This window comes from Gastrolobium bilobum, unplaced genomic scaffold, assembly GCF_033153095.1.
Source record: "Gastrolobium bilobum isolate Gb01-03AN ecotype WA unplaced genomic scaffold, APGP_CSIRO_Gbil_v1 utg123655, whole genome shotgun sequence".
Lineage (NCBI taxonomy): Eukaryota > Viridiplantae > Streptophyta > Magnoliopsida > Fabales > Fabaceae > Gastrolobium > Gastrolobium bilobum.
In genome coordinates, this window is record NW_026899697.1 from 6,415 (window position 1) to 27,551 (window position 21,137).

Below are 21,137 nucleotides of genomic sequence, written 5' to 3' on the forward strand. Positions count from 1 at the left end.
GAGATCTCGCTCTACTCCCCTGAGTCGTCGTCCTCTTGAACTGATTTGGCGCTTGCCTAGTCGCCAACTACTTTCCCTTTTGCCCTTACCAGCAAACTTTCTGTCTCTCCAGGAAATGAAACTACTAGTTCCCTTCGGCTTAGCAATCTTGGCCCTCTTGGCCTTACTCGCAATGCATACATCCCCGATGTCCCGAATTCTCTCGAAGCAGCTCCAGCAATACAATCGGCAATATCCTCATTAAGCCCCCTGCTGAACTTAGCAGCCAACCATGCAAGAGTAGGCATGGCTATCCTGAAATGTACAAACTTGGCCAGTTCATTGAACTTAGCCAAATACTCATCCACAGACAACGAGCCCTGCACCAGTCTGTGAAACTCCCCCTACTTCCTCTCCTGCGCATCATAAGGGAAGTATCTACCCAAAAAGCAGTCCTTGAAGAATGGCCATGTCATAACATGACCCTGCATCTCATAAGCTAGAGAGGTGTTCGTCCACCACTCATGTGCATCACCCTCCAGCATATACGTCGTAAACATCAGCTTTTGCGGGTCGGTACACTATATAACCCGAAAGATCTTCTCCAATGCTTGTAGCCATCTCGCGGCAGCAATGGGATCATATGACCCATCAAAGGAAGGTGGCTTATGCTTGCAAAAAGCATTAAGCCGACGGTCAATCACATCTCAATCTTCAGCAGGCTCCTGGTAGGGTTCCATCACCCTAGTAAGGCGACCAGTGCCCTCAACGTGACTCTGGCTATCGTCCTGCAGACTAGGTTGAGGCGGCGGCGGCGGTGGCAGTGGAGGTGGTGGCGGTGGGAACTGACCCTCATTGCGGCCAGCCCGCATTTCCTCCAACATGACTCTCATCATGGTCATGTTCGCCAGCCTGTTTGCCTCAAGGACATCATCTTTCGTGGCCTTCCGGTTCGCCTCACGAACGACATCCATCATCGCCTGGTTGGCCAATCTAGCGGCCTCCTGATCGGTAAGTCTAGCCGCCTGCATGTCAGCTAGTGCAGTCAAGACAGTATCTGGGTGATCCTCGTTCCTCTCTCGACCCTTTCGAGGCATTACCATGACTCTGCACAAGTTACACAAAGAATGAGTTGATCAGGCTCACGCAATATGGTCACACATGCATCATCATAGTAAAACCCAAATGAGAGAGCACACAAGATAGACTCGCAACAAAATATCCTAAGTTAATTGCAACACATACAAGCTTTTCCCTAGAAAGTGCTCTGATACCATAAAATGGAACACCCCGTGTATACCCGGTTTGTTAACATGTCATCGTATTAAGCCACGCTTAATTTAAAATTGCGGAATAACTTTTTACTTTCAATTATGACGTCATTATCATTACCAAGTTGAATTACTTAATTTATTTCATAAAACATTGCTTGTATGTAAATTGCAAAGGACAGCTAACTGAAATACCTCAATATATAATTAGCAGTGAGTATCTAAAATCACGGAACTACAACACATAATCCGAACATAGTCCTGATACATTATTACAACTCGAATCTAAACAAGATATAGTCAATCAATGTGGCATGGACAATCCCCATGCTCACCAAATAAGACAACAAGCCCAACATAGTCTCAACAATAGCAACATCGTAATCATAAAGCTAACAGCAAAGTAACAATAGGCATAATCTAGCATTCAAGCATAATCATCATAAAAGCAGAAATATCAGCTAAGCTCTGGCCTCCTGCCGCTAGAGATCTCAACCCCCGCATTACCTGAACCTGAAAATTGTACCCCAAATGTGGGGTGAGATCTCTAAACAGAAATCTCAGTAAGACAAGGGGTCCTCAAGGATCTTCCACCCCAAGCTCACTTACATGTCCAATATAAGTTCAAAAGCAATTTAATAATATAAGTTCCAAAACCAATGCAGTGCAACAGATATTCATGCCATGTGTGTTATAACTATTCTACTGGCCAGAGAAGTGCAGGAATACGTCTATTACCCACACAGTACGCGCCCATGCCGTACCTGCCCACAGGATCACATGTCGTCTAGGCGAACACCACATGCATATCATAAAGGCATTCGCACATAACAGCTCAATAGCATTTCACAAAACAATACATGAAAACAACATCATGCATATAAACCATCCCCCCATGGGACATGGTGGAACCAACAATGGCTAAACCGAGGACACGAAAGATTACCTTGCAAGCTAACTATCCAAGCTAAGAGTCCACACTAGCTCAAAGCCCACAAACAGCTCATTCACAATATGTTCATACAATAATTAATCATCAATAACCATTGTTCAAGGTTACATTAAGTGATTAAGGCTTTCCATCTTATTTTAAGTCATTTTAGACAGTTTCTGCATGAGGTATTTGAATACTCCTCGATGAGTAACCGAATACTCCAAGTCTCCAGAAAGTATCCGAATACTTTCACTTAAGTATTCAAATACCACAAGGTATCCAAATACTTTACCCCCAGTATCCGGATACTACACAGTATCCGAATACAAAAACCACAGTATACGGATACTACCTAGTATCCGAATACTTCTTCAAAGGTATCTGAATACTTTTCTTTCCAGAAAAGTATCCCAATACTCCAGCAAGGAGTATTCGATTACCAGAGAACAAGTATTCGAATACTACATGAAAAGTATTCGAATTCTTATTCAACAGAATGCAGAAATACAAACTGTCATCTGCATAATCCCATTTTTCGGGGTCCTAATGTGATTTGGAGCCCAATGACTCCATAAACAGATGTTCATTAACATTTTATGAACTCAGGAACTCAGCCTTAACTCAAATGGTCCAAGTTTTACTTTCTAATGGATTAAACAAGCTTAAAACCTAAAACTAACAAAGAGGTGGTCATGCACACCTCCAAGGCTCCAAAACTCTGAAAATGAGACACACAAGGGGTCCTCTACACTGCACAATGGTTCTGACTTTAACAAGATACGAATTTGATCATCAAGCTTGCCCCTTTATGCCAAAAGGTGGCTTCTTGAAGCTCAAGAAGCCAAGAACAAGGCCACACAAACCCAACTCAGAAAATGCAGCCCCTAAAACCCCCAAACCAGAGACCAACAACTCGGAAATAAGCTCACCAACTCACTCCCAATGCAAGCTCTCACACCCACAATGTGTTTACAAGGAGAAAGGTGGATAATCTCTCGTAAAAATGGTGTCTTGAAGGATTTTGGTGAAAAAGAGGAAATGGAACAGTGAAAGAGGAGAGGGACACCAGCTGCTGACCAGCCACTCATGCAAAAAACACTAGGAATTAACTTAGGTCTTTGTGCCACTCTATTTATAGTCACATTAACTTTAATCCCACTGTATTAGCTCTAATAGCTACGCTTATCGTTTTAATCTCAAATTTGGGGTTCTGAACCTACTCATTTTTCTAAGATTTTTCATATTTTTATTTTATTTTTCGCAGTACCTTTTCGGTACACGCTTTTACTAAGCCGGTATCAGTTCTGACACCAGTTTTTATTATTTTGACCTGAAACTTGTTTTGCTAGTCCTACATATTATTTTAGGAATATTCCCACACTTAATATAATTTTATGGGATACTTCATCGGTACGCATTTATACCGAGTAGCAGAACCGGTATCTGCACTTTTCGTCAGAAAAGCAACTTTCAGCATTATTAATTACTTTCTATAATTATTAAAGCCTTATCATAATTATTAGGGTCAAGTATGGAATTATTTCCTAATTCTCATATTTATTTAATTAATTTCCTTAATTAACGGTGCGGGTACTTACAACATGCATCGACACCACATCATATATTACCTCATCCTTATACTTCCCAATTGAAAATGGAACTACCATTTGTTTGTACAACTTCCCACATCAATAATCATGGAACACATCTTGTCCTTTACATTGCATCTAGTATGAAAAATATTTTCTTGTTGCAACTCCTTCTCTTCTTCCTTGATCTGCACATTAAAAGCTCTTCTAGCCACTAAAAGCTCTCCTTCAACTGGTAATTCTATATCACTTGCATCTTCTAAAGAAGGCATGGATTCATTATCAGATTCACCTTCACTTTCAATATCACCATTATCTTTCAAAATCATGACTTTGTTGTTTGGACATTGAGAAGCAATATGACCCCTTCCCAAACACTTAAAACATTTTATATCTCTATTTGAAGAGGATTGAGATTCAGTTTTACCTTGTCTGGAAGTGTTTACAACTTGGTTGGTTATGGAGGAACCAACAAGAGATTTAAAATGAGGGTTCTCTTTATTTTTATTCAATGTTGGTCTTGAAGATGAAGTTGAATTCTGCCCCATACGTATGGTACCCTTCATTTCTAGTTATGTAACAGCTCGTTACGTACCGATAATGTTATCATTGCATATGATATTAAGCGCGGTTATAATCACAATAATTGAGTTAATTAAATTACGGGTAAACTTTTTCTTTTATTACATCCTTATCTTTAAATATTAACCATTTCCGTAATCAATTAAAAACAACACCGTAATTATAAATGTGAAACTCGCGGAAGCATAAAACTTATTTATTATAACCCCTCCAAGCAATACCATTAACTCTAGGTTATAAAATCCCTTATTTTCAAAATTTGCACAGTGGTAATCGATTACCATTCTTGAGGTAATCAATTACCGAAAGCTAAAGTAACAGACAATAGCTAATTTTGGGCTCCCTGTTTTTGGATAATCGATTACCTTGATATAGGTAATCGATTACTGAACTAGGTGATTACCTATGCAAAAGTAATCGATTACTTTTATCACAATGGCTCAATTTTTTTGCATCCCCTGTTTCAGATAATCGATTACCACTCTGAAGGTAATCAATTACCCTACTGTAAAATCATAGATGACAACTTTTTCACTTGAAAAAAAACCCAAGTATTCTACTCCTAACACTTTAATACTAATTACACCACTAGTAGCATTACTAATGTAGACTCCAGGCCCTTCCATCATGCATGTTCATTAAACAATGCATCAGTTTACAATATTCACCATTTCCTTTGCCATTTAAATATCATATGGCTCATTTACAACACTAAGTCTCCAAATGCCTCAACCAAATGTGGCCATGGACAAGTCCCATGCTCACCCAAAATATCAATGTAAACATGTAACATCCCACATAATTAGGAAAATATATAAATTGCTATGAGGAATATGGAAGCTTGTGTCAAATTCGAGTTATATGTGAATACACTCAGGGTGGAATTAAATTGGAGTAGGACAAGTATTATAGTTACAATTATGTGGGGGAATATACTTTAGAAATTCGTAACCTTAGTTAAAAGAATAAGATTAATGTAATCATAACATATAATAATGTTAGTTAAAATTTAGTAGTTATATGAAATAATAATTAGTAGGGTCTCATATGTGATAGGGGAAACTCTAAGACATTAATTTCGGGCCATTGTTCCCTAAGGGCCGCAACCAAGAGCCATGAAGAAGGGCTTGTGATCAGCCCAAAACCTTTACTCAACCTTAACTAATCTTCCCTTACCCTAAGAGAATCATGATCAATCCCTCATTGGCCAAAATGCACCACTTGGCAAAAACCCCATCCTTGTTCCCCCTTCACATGCGCGTGTAGGGTGTGTCAAAATTCTGATTCTTGCTTGCATTGGTGGACATAGAAAGTCAGTCACATTGCCTCCTCATGCGGCCAATAGAGAGAAAGCAATCCATCTGCATGTTTTTCCATTGGCTTAGAATCCCCACATGGCAAACTCCCTTATCCTTATACCTTGCTATGTGCATGGAATGGATAAAAAGAAATCTGATTTCTTGCTATGTTATCCAAACTGAAACAGCCTTTGTTATCCATGCACCCAATGGGACCAAAAAGAATTCTGAATTGTGTCATTTTGTTGCAGCACCCAAGATGTCCTATCACTTCCGTCCTCTTTATTTCTATGCGCTATTAGTGAGACCACCAAGCTGGAAATTTAGCAATCCTTCTTCCCTCATTCTTCCAAGGCCGTGAGTTGTAGGAACACCAAAAGAAGAACAAAAATATTGTATCTCCATCCTCTCATTCCCTCTTGACCGTATTCATCATTGAGAGGAATACAAGGAGAGACCTCAAAATTATACACTACCCTCACCTCCTTCCTTAGAAATCGTGGACCCTTAGAGAACTACCATCACTCAAGCATTCATCTCATTCTTCTCCCTGTTCGGCTGAAGCTTTTCACACAAGGGGGTATAGTAAATTTTCTTTTTCTTTGTCTTCTCCTACCACAATTGATTGATGGAGATGTCCTCTTGCATGTAGGTTCTGACTCAAGCTAATCTCCATCTCCTCTTGTGCGCACAGTCACCGTCAAGGAGGGCTGGACTTGTTGTCTCCATGGAGCATAGAAAGTTGAGGTGTTGCTCCTTGTCCTTTCGTGGTTCTTGGACTGCTTGCAAGAGGTAAATCTGAATTTAGAACCCTCTCTCCCCCTCTCCTCTGTTTTTGGTTGCAAGTATGTGACACCCTCCCCTGTGTGCACCCAAAGGAGTTGTCTGCTAAGCGGATTAGAGTCGTAACGAATTTTTAAATAAATACAACATGGCATTTTCAAGTTACTAAATTAACTATTAGTTTGAAATCTGGGAGTTTACTGAAATCAGAGTGCAACTTTACAAAATGCATGGCTTGCTGAAATAATGGCTTTCCTGAAAAACCTTGCTGCCTTGTAAAAATCGTATAAATTCGAGTTCAACAGCTTAAAAAAATATTTTTAGATACAAGAAACTAGACATCCGGAGCTTTACGTGCATATAAAAATTGTTTCATTCAGAGGTGTCTAGCTCCCAAAACTGAACTCGCAAAGTATGAGACAAATCAGTGCAATGTTCCAAAATGACCTGACTTGCAAAAATCATAATAAATCGAGCTTTCAGAATTTCATTATAAAGTTTATATAATCTTAAACTAGACACCTGGGGCTTTAAGAACATATAAATTATGCCTCAAACGGAGATCTGTAGCCCCAGAAACAGAACTCGCAAGGTGCTCGCAAAATCAGTTTCAGAAATCCGAATTTAAAAACAGACAAAAATTGTTTTCACAAACGAGTTCAACATTACGTAATCTACAAACAGTACATAAATCCCAAATTACAGCCAAATAATATATGATCCAACATTTTTCCAATCTCCCAAATATTACACCAACGTCAAATATTTCATGCGCATTCATCAAAATCAGCAACAGACAGTAAAATTTCCAACAGCAGCATGTAAACAAAATATCCCCAATACAAGTACATCATCATCAAATTCTCTTTCGTACTCCTGCAATTTATAAAATTGAGCCCCCGAAGGGGTGAGAAAAACCCCAGTAGTGCGGCAGTAAAACCAATAAAGCAACAATATTAGACTAGTCACAAAATTCCAAAACAGTCGCATCAACATTTAACTTTCCGGACAAGGCTGACATATAATCATAGTGCGTATATAACGCCAAAGTACTAATCATGGTGCGTATATAACGCCATAGTCATCATAGTGCATATATAACGCCATGGTAATGTACGCTCATAGCACTGCAGTGCACGTACTAACATACACAGTGGAGATTCCATATTGGCTCCCATCAAAGGTGAATTCCAACTGTGGCCTATGCGGACTGAAGCCAAGTGTCCCATACCCTGGTACCGGAGGGATGCCTATATGATGCGTGCTCAATCATATGCTTACTTATATTATATACTTCGATTTCCAAACTGGATGCACAATATTGTATGCCATGATATGCTTCGCACACACGAAAAGAAACAAATGAATTATGATGCACATATGCATGACTAGATCATCATTATAATAACATATACTTCATATACTTTTAATACCAAACTGCCGCATAACAATTACTTCTCATAGCAGAATTTCCATCATGTCAAGTTCATAGGCAGAATGCAAATAACATATAACGGAATGCGAATCCAAGGCACATGTGAGCAACAATTCACAATTCCATACACTAGCTAATAGTCACAATAGGTCTCACCACCAAACACTTACCTTGTGTGCCACAATATTAATCAAACAGCAGCAATCATTAGTCCACACTCAAGGGTCATGCGTACCTAAGCAAGAGTGTAATTAGATCAGAATTTCACTCATACGATTTTATAATTAACAAACAAATATTCCCTGCCTCCTAGTCTTTGCATTTAATCAGTTTACTATGCTTCTTGTACTAAATCAAATTCTGACTTCATACTCATTAAACAACTTGTTAACAACAAAAGAATTCCAAGCTCTCCTCATATACCGATTCGGTTTCAATACTAAAATAGTCTCATGATCTTTTATTCATATTTTCAACATTACAAGGTCTATGGTACGCTAAGGGACCTATAATCAAGTTGTATCATAAAGTATGCTAATGCAAGTTAGGCACATTGACTTATTTTAACCAAATAGACCAACACTTAATAATAGTTATTCTTACAAGCTCACTATTCGATTTTCTAACATTCCTGAGATGACCTTCTCCACAAGACTAAGGGGCGATTTAGGCTTTCCAGAATGCTGTTCTCCAAGTTCATAACACAAACAATTTTTTTTTTTCTGACTTCCAGTTCTTTCTTTCCTAACTTATTAATAGCAAAATTTTCCAAAGGTTTCCCAAGTCTACCCATACGGTTTTCCACCTTAAAGAGGTTCATGATTTTTATCTACATTTTCCACATTTCTACTCCTATGGTGCGCTAGAAGGGGAAGCCTAGAGCATGCTGTCTAATTATTTTAATTCATGTAAAGCTTGATGCACAATAAGGTCCAACAATTTTATAACGCAGCTATGTTCCAACTCCCAGAATCGGGTCCTAAGCTTGCATGTACCAAAGATTCCAATGCATTGGCAATAAAGGAATGAAGAACATACCTTTCCCTAGACTACACACAAATCCGAAGCAGAGAGGGGTGTGGAGTCATGGTTTAGGTTAGGTCACCTCCTTGCATGTAATCCACGGTTCACCAATCGGTCAAAGGAGAGAGTCCCCAAGGTAGGTGCTAAGGTTTCTACTCTGCTTCTCTCCAAGGCTCACGCATACAGCCATATGCAAGGGAATTTGTCTATTCTCCAAGAACCGATTTCCAGCTGCATGCAAGGAAGAAATCCCTCTCAAAACCGGTTTATGAAATGAGGAGCAAGGAGATAAAGAAGTATCCCACCTCCTTGATGAAGGTTGTCATCAGCTGAACAAAGAGTATAAGGATGGCTGTGAACTTAATGCTGATTCTGCATGCAGGGGATACCCTCGTCAGCCGAATATGGTAGAATGGAACAAGGAACCAACAGAAACACACTTCACCTCCTAGATGGTGTCCTCGGCCAAACAGAGAAAGAAGGACGATGGGAGCTAGATGATGGTTCTTTTTCTGGTACAGGTCACGGTTATGAAGGTGTGAGGAAGGGAGGATGTTGTAGTGTTTGATTCTCCTCCTATGTGCTCACGGTCGTGGGGGAAAAATGAGAAGAATGGATCGATCTATTGTTCTCTAATGGGCATAGATGGGAACTAAGGAGAGATTAGATTTTTGGACTAAGAGAATGAAGCCCTTAGCTATGAAAGGGTTTGGCCGAACCACAAAGGAAAAATTTCCAAGTGTCCAATGATTGTACAAATGGCGTACATGCAAGAGGGGAAAGGAGATTTGTTTGCCACATACTAAACATGCATTGGCTGATTTGGTTTGCTTGATAACATGAAATCAGAATTCTTCCTCTATACTATGCGCATGGAAGAGAGTGCAAGGATAAAATGGGATTTAGGCTACTTGATTTACATTATGGCCCTTGGGCCAAGTACATTAAAACCCATTGGTTCTATAAAATTAATTTCCTAAGGGTTCATTTATCTCACTTCATATAGTAATAGCTATTCTATATTTTATATCCACTAGGTAACAACTAGGATTTTTACCTAATTTGTACCTACAATTAATCCCATCCTCTTAACTAGAATTTCAATTTCTTGGAACACATACTCACACATAATCATAGTTAACATAATTTTTCATGACTTGAATTAAGTCCACCCTAAATATATAAAGATATATATCGAGTTAAAAAGTAAGTTCCTATGTTCCTAACCAAAAATTATATAATCTCCTAAATTTGCGGGATGTTACAAAGCATGTTTAGGGAGTTAGTTTCTTCAAATTCTATCTCTTTGTTCTACCCTATTGTGCCTCAGGCTTTACTTGAATTAAAATATATAGACAGTATATTTTAGGCTCCCTTTAGCGCACCTTAGTAGTAGTGGAGTTAGTATGTGAATGAAAAATTCTGAACACCTTGTTAAAGTTAGAAAACCGAATCTACCTAGGGTTGAGACCTTAGAATTTTTCGCTATGCATGTTGTTAAAAATTGATATGAGGACAGAAAATAAACTCATGTTGAAGACCTTGGAAACCGATTGTAATTTGGGAAATACTAATTGCTAATTGTTGATGGATACATTAAGGGCAGAAAACAATTGGCCTTGAAGCATCATAATTCGACCAAGGCACTAGGATTAGAAGCCTAGGAATTGTTTGTGATTTATGGGAAAAACTATATGAAATTCTGATTTGGTGCATTGGTACATTAGGTGCGCGAAATCCCTAAGACCGTGGACAATTTCGCTGCTGTTTGGTAATTATTTGTGGCACGCGAGGTAAGTGTTAGGTGGCATTATCTTTTGTGACTACTAGCTAGATATGGGATTGTGAATTGTTGCTCTCATGTGCCTTGGATTCGCATACTGTTTTATGTTCGCTGTATTCTGCCTTGGACTTGATATGCTGGATATTCTGTTTTGGGAAGCATTTGTTATTCGGCATTTTGGTATTGAGAGTCCATAAAATATATGTTATCTTGAATATTACCTAGTCATGCATACACACATCATAATTTTAACTGTTTTGCTTTGTGTGCGATTCATGACATAGCATACATGCACGACTTTCATGCTAATTTCTGAACTAAGACTAATTATGAAAAGTAAGCATACGTTTGAGCGCGCATCATATAGGCATCCCTCAGGTACCAGGGAACGAAACCGTGGCTCAGTTCGCAGTGGAATTCACCTTTGGAGCCCTATGGAATCTCCACTGTGTTTGTTAGTAGTACGTGCACCGTAGTGCTATGATCGTACACCCTTTGGCGTTATATACACACTATGATTACTATTAGTATCTGTTGGACTTGAATTGATGATGCGACTGTTTTGTAATTCTGTATCTAGTTAGTACTATTGCATTACTGGTTTTGCTATCACACTACTGGGATTTTTCTCACCCCTTTTGGGGCTCAATTTTTATAAAATTGCAGGAGGACGGAAAAGCATATGATGACATTATTATTTTGGATATTTGCTGTTGATTGCTGCTGATTGGAATTCCTGTTGTTATCTATTTTATTTGTTGGAAGTTAGCTGACTTGTTATATTGATGTAATATTGTGGGAGCATGGACTATTGTTGGAAGCATGTTTTAAATCACTGTTTTAAGATTTTTGTGGTCAGCTTGCATTTTGAAAGATTCTGTTTACATTTTGCGAAAATCAATTTCTGAACATTCTGAATGCTGATTTATAAACTGTTTTAGAAAGCACTTTGCGAGTTACGTTTAAGGGGGCTACAGACCTCCGATTCGCTTATAATTTATATGCACGTGAAGCCCCACATGTCTAGTTTCAGATTATATAAACTTTACAATAAAATTTTGAAAGCTCGATTTACTAAGATTTTTACAAGACAGACATGTTTTTCAGGAGAATTATTATTTCAGCAAACCAGGTATTTTGTAAAGTTCCACTCTAATTTTCGTAAGCAACCAGATTTCAAATTAAGAGTTTAATTAGCCACTTAAAAATGCATTTTTAGTATTTAAGCAATGATGTTAGTACTCTAATCCGCTTAGCAGACACCTCCCTTGGATGCATACAGGGGAGGGTGTCACAAAATAAGAGGCATATATACATAAACTACATAGACTTAGAATCTAGGCATGAAAACACAAAAGCATGGCAATATCAACATGCAATATGTTCATAACCTAAGTCCAAAATGCTAGATACAATGTTTTGTGTATACACCATGATCCAATCCTCCTCTAAGCAGGCCTCTTGCCCGAAGATCCTCCATGCTCACTATAACCTGAAATGATGTCCCCAAACGCGGGGTGAGATATACAAATATATCTCAGTAAACCATGGGTACTAGAGGATCACTCCACCCCATGGCTCACTCAATGTGCATACAATGATCATCATAAAAATGCATAACATACAAAATCACATCACACTGGGTTCATATCCAAGAACGTCCACACAAGGATCCCGTTCAAGGACCCCATCATATAACTCCCGAGAAGCTTCCTGGTGCCTCTCCCATGGATGAGACGACTCCATGGCAAAACCCAACTGGAATTCCAAAGACTATCCAGCGGAAGTCCCACGTTTAGATCATCCTGGTACCGCTCCCAAAGACGACCCCACGGCAAAACCCGACCGGAATTCCCCAAAGGAATATCTCCAGCGAAAGTCCAAACCATACACATCTACTGGTCAGAGATCACATATATGTCACACAACATGCTCCAAGCATGTCACACAATCATGTCAATAATGCATGAACATACATTTCATACAAAGTCAAAGAGCACACAATCTAACCACTACCCTCCACTGGGTGTGGCGGAACACACAAGGGGATAAAACCCCAGTACCAAGAGTTTACCTTAACTCCGCAAGTAATGCTCCTCAACGTAAGCTCAAAGCTTAATCCACCTCTATCAATTCCATGCGAGGTAACCTATATTGATCAAATAATCATGTTCATCAACACTTGCATACAATCAATCAACTTCACAATAATTATAACCAAACATAACAACTTAGGCCTAAAGGCTATTTTTCATTTATTTCAACTATCTCAATCATTTTAATCCTTGAACTAACTCACCATTTAACCATTTATGCACCAAGGCATCAACCATTGATTATACAACATTTTTCATCATCAAACCCCACATGCACTCACATGGCCGAATTGCTCATGCCCACTCACCTAAGGGTATTCAATCCAATTTCACACTTCCACACATCATACCATCCTATAATTAATTCATACAAATACTCAACAACTCAATTACACAATCACCCAACATATCAATTTCATGAACTCGTGCATCTCAACTTCCAAAATTTCCTAAGTTACCCAATTATTTCCTCAATAATTTTTATGAGTTTAATCACTATAACACATCATTCTAAGCCACTTTTATATAATACACATTTTCAATTTGATCTCTCTAACTATATCAATCCATATACACATGCTCTAGGTCATCAATTTCAAATCTTCCTAAATAAACATCCATAAGTAGAGCTGCTCACCAAGAATCAAGGCCAAGGGCTCCTCCACACAATACTCAAGCAATGGCTTTTCTCCTTGTGGGTGAGGTTTTTCTCCCAAAATATTGAGTTTCAAGAGTGGAGAGTGGTATGGTTGGGTTTAGAATGCCATTTACTTAAACTTTGATGTGTAACACTTTGGCTTTTGGAGAGGATTTGATGGTGATTTGGTTGAATGAAATTTTCGAACCAAAACCCCCAGCGATGGTGAAGGTCCACGGGTTGGAGAGGAAGAAAGGAGAGAGAAAATCAAATTTTTGTGTCACCTTTGACTTTCCACCCATTTAAGTCACTTAAGTGGGTTCCACACGTCATTTAACTTTCTTAAATCATCCAATTTAACCTACAAATTCATAACCTACGTATTTTTCTCGTTCATGTCATGTTTTTATTTCCTAGGAATACTGATCATATTTTCGCGCTTATCGGTACAATTATAACGCAGTATTTTACACTGGTAAAATTACTATTCATCAAATTTGCAGAAACTTTCCTATCCACTCAATTTTTCGTTCTGAATCCATTTCCAGTGTTAGTTTTTCCATTTGAGACCTTCTACTCAATTTTTCTTTCCTAGGGTTACGTGTTTGGTAAATTACCATTTTACCCTTCTTATGCAATTTGACCCAAATTTCAGGATTTTCACTAATCCTACCCTTTAAACCACATTTTCATATATAATTATACATTTATGAAATACGAGGTGTTATAAGTTGCCTCTTCACCTTTATGGCCATGTGCATAATGTCATCTAACTCCACATAATGTTGTAATTCTACCATATTTGTAATGTCCCAATTTAAGCCAAGCAAAAATCTAGCCATGGTAGCTTTATAATCTTCATCTATATTGGTTCGAACCATGGTTGTCCCCATCTCCTTGAAATAGTCTTCAACACTTTTAGAACCTTGTGTGAAACTTTGTAATTTTTGAAACAAGTCCTTATGGTAATTGACTTGGAATAGATCGCCTCCTCATGACAGCTTTCATTTCCTCCCATGTTTCAATGGGTCTTTCCCAATGTCTCCTCCTGTTTGACACAAATTGATCCCACCAAACAATAGCATAATCAGACAATTTTATGACAGCCAATTTTTTACCTTTTTCAATTTCGAGTAGTTATGACAATCAAACTCCAACTCCGTCTTTCTTTCCCATTCCAAGTACGCTTCTGGATCATTTCTTCCTTGGAAGGATGGAATCTTCATCTTGATACTTTCTAGGTTGTTATCAACCATTTCTTCATTACGCACTCTCCTTCCTTCATTTCGTCGTTCATTCATCCTTATATCAACTATAGAATTGGTTTCATCTTCATTTTGATGTTCTGAAGTTCTAGGTTGTTGCTTCCTTTGTTCAACTCTTTATATTCTATCTTGCATTTCATTGAACCTGAAGTCCAATATTTTAAATCTCTGTTCCATGGCTTCAAAGTAGAATTTGAAATCTCTAGGTATTTGAGTTTCACCCGCTTGAGACATTTCTTTTTAATCTGCAAAAGACAAAAATTAAAATATCCTCACAATCACAACTTCACGTGCTTCTTTCAATTGATACTCTTTCACTCGTGTTTTGAAAATTTGGCTTTTACCCTCTATTGAACTCACACACTCTTGCCTTTTTCTCCTCTCTATTTTTTTTTAGTTCTTTGTTGAACTCAAATCAAGTTTTCTTGAAGAAATACAACAGACTTTAATGATTTTATAATAGAGACACAGAGAAAAAAAATGGATACGAAGAATTCAATAAAATTTTAACAATTCAGGAACTAAGGATAAGAAATGTAGACAATAGAAACAAGATTTATCTCAAAGAACAATCAAATTTTGCTTTTGATTTTTTTTTTCAGAAACTAAACAATAGCATAATCAATGAATTTTTCTAACTACTTTTTTTTATATTGAGGTACTTGAATAAGAAGAGACTAAACGAGTATAGAAATATACAAGAAGACAAGAACCCCATTATTTTTTTTTGATACCTGATATAGATCCCTAGAGCTCTGATACCAAATGATATGAACTTCACCAAGAGTAGTAAGACCCAAGAGCAATTTAGTTAGGATCATTTCTATAATCGAGAATTTAAACAAGAAATAAAGTATCTTGATTCATTATCTATAGAAGATAAGAACCAAAGGTATAAGAAGGATAAAGATGCCATACTCAAGAAAGAAAAAAGTGAGTGATAAGTCTGGTTTGAACGCCACAAGAAAATTATTGATAAGTTCAGAACAAAAAAAATAAAATTCTCTCTATTGATAATTTTGCAAATTCAAGTTTGGTTACAAAGGCCCTAATCCCTTCAATTTATACAAAGTCTATCTTGGAACATCCCTCCAAGAATAGGAAAAGACACATCACTTGGGAAAAGACACACCAAGTATTAATTCAGCCCACGAAAGCAATGAACGCTTTTGGAAACTACAAAATAAACCCACTAAATTATTATTACATTGATAATATCAATTCCGTTAAGCTTTTATTGCTTTGATGCTAATAATTGCACTAACCTCACTTGCATTGATGGCATTGACTAAAGTTTGATTAGGATTTAATTTGGACTTTATGTCTTTATGATTAGTCCACATTTCCTAAATCAGTCCATTAAGAGCTTCCTTAAACTTCTTGACCCTTGATCTTATGATTGGCCCATGTGGCAATTGTAATGGATCATTTAGTATTGTCTCCATATTCATATAAAAAACAAACAACATAACAGGCAACAAATAGGATAACAGAATGTGGTTGGTGGAATGGACGTATAATATGGAAGGATTTGGTAGTTATAGGAGAGAGAATGTAGGAAGCGGGGAGAAAAAGGAGAAAAATGTATAGTGGGAAGTGGGGGACATGCTAAGTTTGATTGTCGCTGGGTATAAGGAGGTAGAGAGGGACCGTGAAGTCCTCTTGAATGAATGTGTTATAGGCTATGTTAGCCATATCAGTGGTGTCATTTTAATCCTGCAGTTTACCATTTGTAAAGTGTTTGGACATTTTTAATACAATTAGTTGCTGTTTTCCAATTTTACTTGTTCTGTTCAATTTGGTTTCATATCAAACCAAACTCGTAAATAGTTTACAGCATAACTCTGCCACGACTAACAGAATATTCATATTTCAGTAGGTAGCCAGCAATGTCTGATAGAAGACCAAACAAATAGGTAGAAATGAAATAAATGATGAAATATATATATAATTTCTTCACCAAATGTTTAAGAACTATATTTCAATTTAAACATTCAAATTGGAAAAAAGAAATCATAACCTAAAATGGGAAGAACATCAAGCACACAAAATTAACGACCTGATTGCAAAAGCTAGGAGCTATCTTCCTGACAAAACAGTAGTAGCAAGCGAGTAGGTAGATGCACAGTCCACATTGCTTTGTGTTCTTTGACTCGACATAGAATCCAACCTTGGCATGTTATTACTGTCTGTTGCTTCTTCATCCACAGATAGCAAATCAACAAGGACCATTCTCGTATCAGGTGGCACCTCCACCCTCAAACGCCCTTCAAGCATATCAACCACTTGGGCCATGCTAGGCCTCAATCTTGGCCTCTCTTGCACGCACCACAAAGCAACATACACCAATGTTCTTACCTCCCTCTCATCAACACCCCCACTTTCCAGTAACCTATGATCAACAATTTCCATGAATTTTCCCTCTCTCACTTTCTCATTTACAATCTTTGGAAAGTAATGACATTTTCTTTTGGACTTGTCCTTTTCATCTTCTACGAAGGACACATTTTTTTTGCCTCCAACAATCTCCAAGAGAACCATCCCATAACTATAGATATCAGTCTTATCAGAAACACCCTGCTCTAAGAGCCATTCAGGAGCCAAGTAGCCTTTTGTTCCCCTGATTGTAGACATAACTTGGCTTTCATCTTTACCAATAAGCTTTGCAAGACCAAAATCTGAAACAAGCGCTCTATAATTTTCATCAAGAAGTATATTTTCTGGCTTTATATCAAGGTGTAGGATCCTTGATCTGCAATCATGGTGAAGGTAAGCAAGTCCCTTAGCAACATCAATGGCCACTCTATATCTCATAATCCATGACAAGCACCCACCAAGACCACGCCTTTGACTTTCCTTTTTGAGAAAGATCCATAAATCCAAAGACCCATTTGAGATATACTCATAAACAAGGTACCTAGGTGCTGAAGTAGCATTACAATAGCCCAATAGCCTCACAAGATTCACATGATGCACACTAGCAATTGCTGCAACTTCTGATCTGAACTCCTTCTCACCTCTTTCTTCTGCATCAATTCGTTTCACAGCAACTGAAGTGCCATCATTAAGAATGCCTTTGAAAACTGAAGCAGAGCCACCTTTTCCGAGCAGCGATTGAAACCCATCTGTTGCTTCCTCAAGCTCCTTGTATCTGAACTTGGTGGGGACCCCAGCAACTTTCCTTAAGAAACTGTACTCTATTCGTAGCTCTCGGCCTTCAGATTTCAACTGTGACTCCAACAGCCTCCTTCTTCGATTGTAACTTAAGATGACAAGAACACAAACAAAGACTGAAAGAATCACAATAACACCAGCTCCACAGATGAGGAAGAAAGCCCTTGAAAGCTTCAATGAAACACGAGCAACAATTATGATAATGATCAGTGCAACCACTGATATAACAGCGACTATATTCACTCTCCTGTCGTCCATCAAAACCTCATTTTTATTTTGAAGTAAAGATGGAATGGAAGCAAAAACCCCGCTCTTTATTCTTACACCTCTGTAATTCAACAGTTTGGCTTGTGATTGCAGAAAAGGATGGGTAGCTTTCGTTTGAATATACTTTCGTTTGAATATTTACCTAAAACAAGGTGGTGACCATTTCCATCTTCAACAGCTAAATTTTAAAATATTGGGCAGGTGTTACAATATTCAAATACGCTATCTAAACCCATTGGTGTCTTACTTACTTTAAGGGCAAGTATGTGGCTGACACTTGTAATTTTCTATCCAAAGAACTCTGATAAACCTGTAGACAGTGAGCTTTAATTTGGTCAACGATTGAGTTCCGAACAATTGTAGCGATTAGCGAAGGGGAATCTTTCTCCCGAGTCCCACAAAAAATCTCACCATGGAGACAGCGCTGCGGACCTATTAATTTCGCAAGAATTGCAACCCTGAGGATTCAAACCCAATTTTTTTGGCAAGTCTAATCTTAGGGTGTAGTTAAGTGTCCACTAAATAATTCTTAGGTACTAAAAAAAAACTTTAATCAATAAACAAATGTTTAAAAAAATTACTGAGATATTTGATGATGATATGAATAAGGAGATAACACACCCAGTAATTCATTGTAATTGCCAAATGCGCCAATCACAAGATCAAGGGCCAAGAAATCTAAAGAAGCTCTCAGTGGGTTGATCCAGCAATTGTGGGCTAATCATGAAGACATCAAGTCCAAATTTATTCATAATCAAAATTTAGTTAATGTCATCCATGCAAAGGAGGTTGAGTGAAATGAGTAGCAATTTTAATGTCAATTAATGATTAATGGGGCTGATAGTATTTTTAATGTTATTAAGGTTGATTCACATTTCCAATATCATTAATGTTTAGTGGGCTGATTAGAGTCTTTTCCTTTTTTCAAGTTGTCAACTTTAAATTAGCGTATTTTCATTTGTTAGTCTTTTTCTATTCTTGGAGGATGTTCCAAGTATAAATAAAGGAGGATACAACTCTTGTAATCAGACTTTGAAGTTATAATATAATAGAGAGGTTTCTTCTATTTTGTTCTTATCTAGAACTCTAAACTTATCAAGAAGCTTGTTCATGTGGCGTTCAAACCAAACTTATCACTCACCTTCTTCTTTCTTGAGTGTGGCGTCTTTATCCTTCTTATACCTTTGGTTCTTATCTTCCATAGATAACGGATCAATGTTATTTATTTCTTGTTTAAAATTCGTGAGGGTAGAAACGATCCTAACTAAATTGGTCTTGGGTCTCACTATTCTTGGTGAGGTTCATATCATTTGGTATCAAAGCTAGTCTTCTAAATCAGGTTTGATCTATCCTTATTTTATTGTTAAACTTTTTTTTTATCTCTATTTCATTCTCCTTCTTGTGTCAACTACTCCCATTGGTATTGTACACACAAAAAATCTGATCCAAATTCTTTGAGGTAAAACTTGTCTCTTTGAATTCTTTTCAGTTTTGTTCTTTCTAATATAGTGTGTACTTCTCTTCTTACTGAATTACATTTATTAGTGCTTAAATTTATTGTCATTCCAACCTTTCTTTACCCCTAATTCTTGACATAATGTATGTATATATATATATATATATATATATATTCTCTTGTTCTTCTTGTCTCTTTGTATTACATCTTGTGATCTGTTTGGATTTCTTCAAGAAAACTTCAATTGAGTGTAGCTAAGAACTAAAAGAAAGAATTCAAAAGAGGGGGAAAAGGCAAGAGTGTGTGAGCTTATAAGAGGGTAAAAACCTAATTTTGAAACATGAGTGTAAGAGCTATTAATTAGGAGAGAAACACGTGAAGGTATGTTTGTAAGGATATTTCAACTATTATTTTTGCAGATTAAAAAAAATGTCTCAAGAAGGTGATGCTCAAATTCCTAAAGATTTCAAATTCTACTTTGGAGCCATGGCACAGAGATTTGAAAGATTGAACTTCAGGTTTGATGAAATGCAAGATAGAATAGACAAAGTTAAACAAAGGGAGCCACAACCGAGAACTTCAGAACATCAAAATGAAGATGAAACCAATTCTACGGTTGATATAAGGCATAATGAGCGTCAAAATGAAGGAAGAAGAGTGCGTAATGAAGAAAGAGTTGATAATAACCTAAGAAGTATCAAGATGAAGATTCCATCCATCCAAGGCAGAAATGATCCAGAAGCTTACTTGGAGTGGGAAAGATAGATGGAGTTGGTGTTTGATTGTCATAACTACTCGAAATTGAAAGAGGTAAAATTGGCTGCCATAGAATTTTCTGATTATGCTATTGTTTGGTGGGATCAATTTGTGTCAAACAGGAGGAGACATGGTGAAAGACCCATTGAAACATGGGAGGAAATGAAAGCTATCATAAGACGATTTATTCCAAGTCACTACCACAAGGACTTGTTTAAGAAATTACAAAGTCTCACACAAGGTTCTAAAAGTGTTGAAGACTATTTCAATGAAATGGAGACAACCATGATTCGAGCCAATGTAGATGAAGATCGTGAAGCTACTATGGCTAGATTTTTGCTTGGCTTAAATCTGGACATTGCAAATGTGGTAGAATTACAACATTATGTGGAGTTAGATGACATAGTGCACATGGCCATAAAGGTGGAGAGGGAACTCAAAAGGAAGGGTATCATGCATATGGGCAGAATTCAACTTCATCTTCAAGACCAACATGGAATAAAAATGAAGAGAAGCCCCATTTCAAATCTCCAGTTGGTTCCTCTAAAACCAACCAAGTTGTAAACACTTCCAGCCAAGGTAAAGCTGACTCTCAATCCTCTACAAATAGAGACATAAAATGTTTTAAGTATTTGGGAAGGGCTCAAATTGCTTCTCAATGTCTAAACAACAAAGTCATGATTTTGAAAGATAATGGTGATATTGAAAGTGAATGCGAATCTGATAATGAATACATGCCTTCTTTAGAAGATGGAAGTGATATAGAATTACCAGTTGAAGGAGAGCTTTTAGTGGCTAGAAGAGCTCTT

General features: G+C 37.5%; 1 protein-coding gene and 1 long non-coding RNA gene across 2 annotated transcripts; one reads left to right on the plus strand and one right to left on the minus strand.

Annotated features, from left to right (window-relative positions):
• The first annotated feature begins 5,846 nt into the window (after nt 1-5,846).
• LOC133292679 (uncharacterized) lies at nt 5,847-11,533 on the plus strand. The gene is made up of 4 exons (XR_009748959.1): nt 5,847-6,233; nt 6,306-6,445; nt 10,622-10,687; nt 11,344-11,533. It is a non-coding gene; the product is annotated as an uncharacterized LOC133292679 (long non-coding RNA).
• Nucleotides 11,534-16,754: 5,221 nt separating this feature from the next.
• Nucleotides 16,755-18,107, minus strand: LOC133292678 (probable receptor-like protein kinase At5g20050). The gene has a single exon (XM_061491120.1). It carries the CDS (start codon nt 18,105-18,107, stop codon nt 16,755-16,757), a length of 1,353 nt encoding a protein of 450 aa, XP_061347104.1.
• Between the last annotated feature and the right edge of the window lie 3,030 nt (nt 18,108-21,137).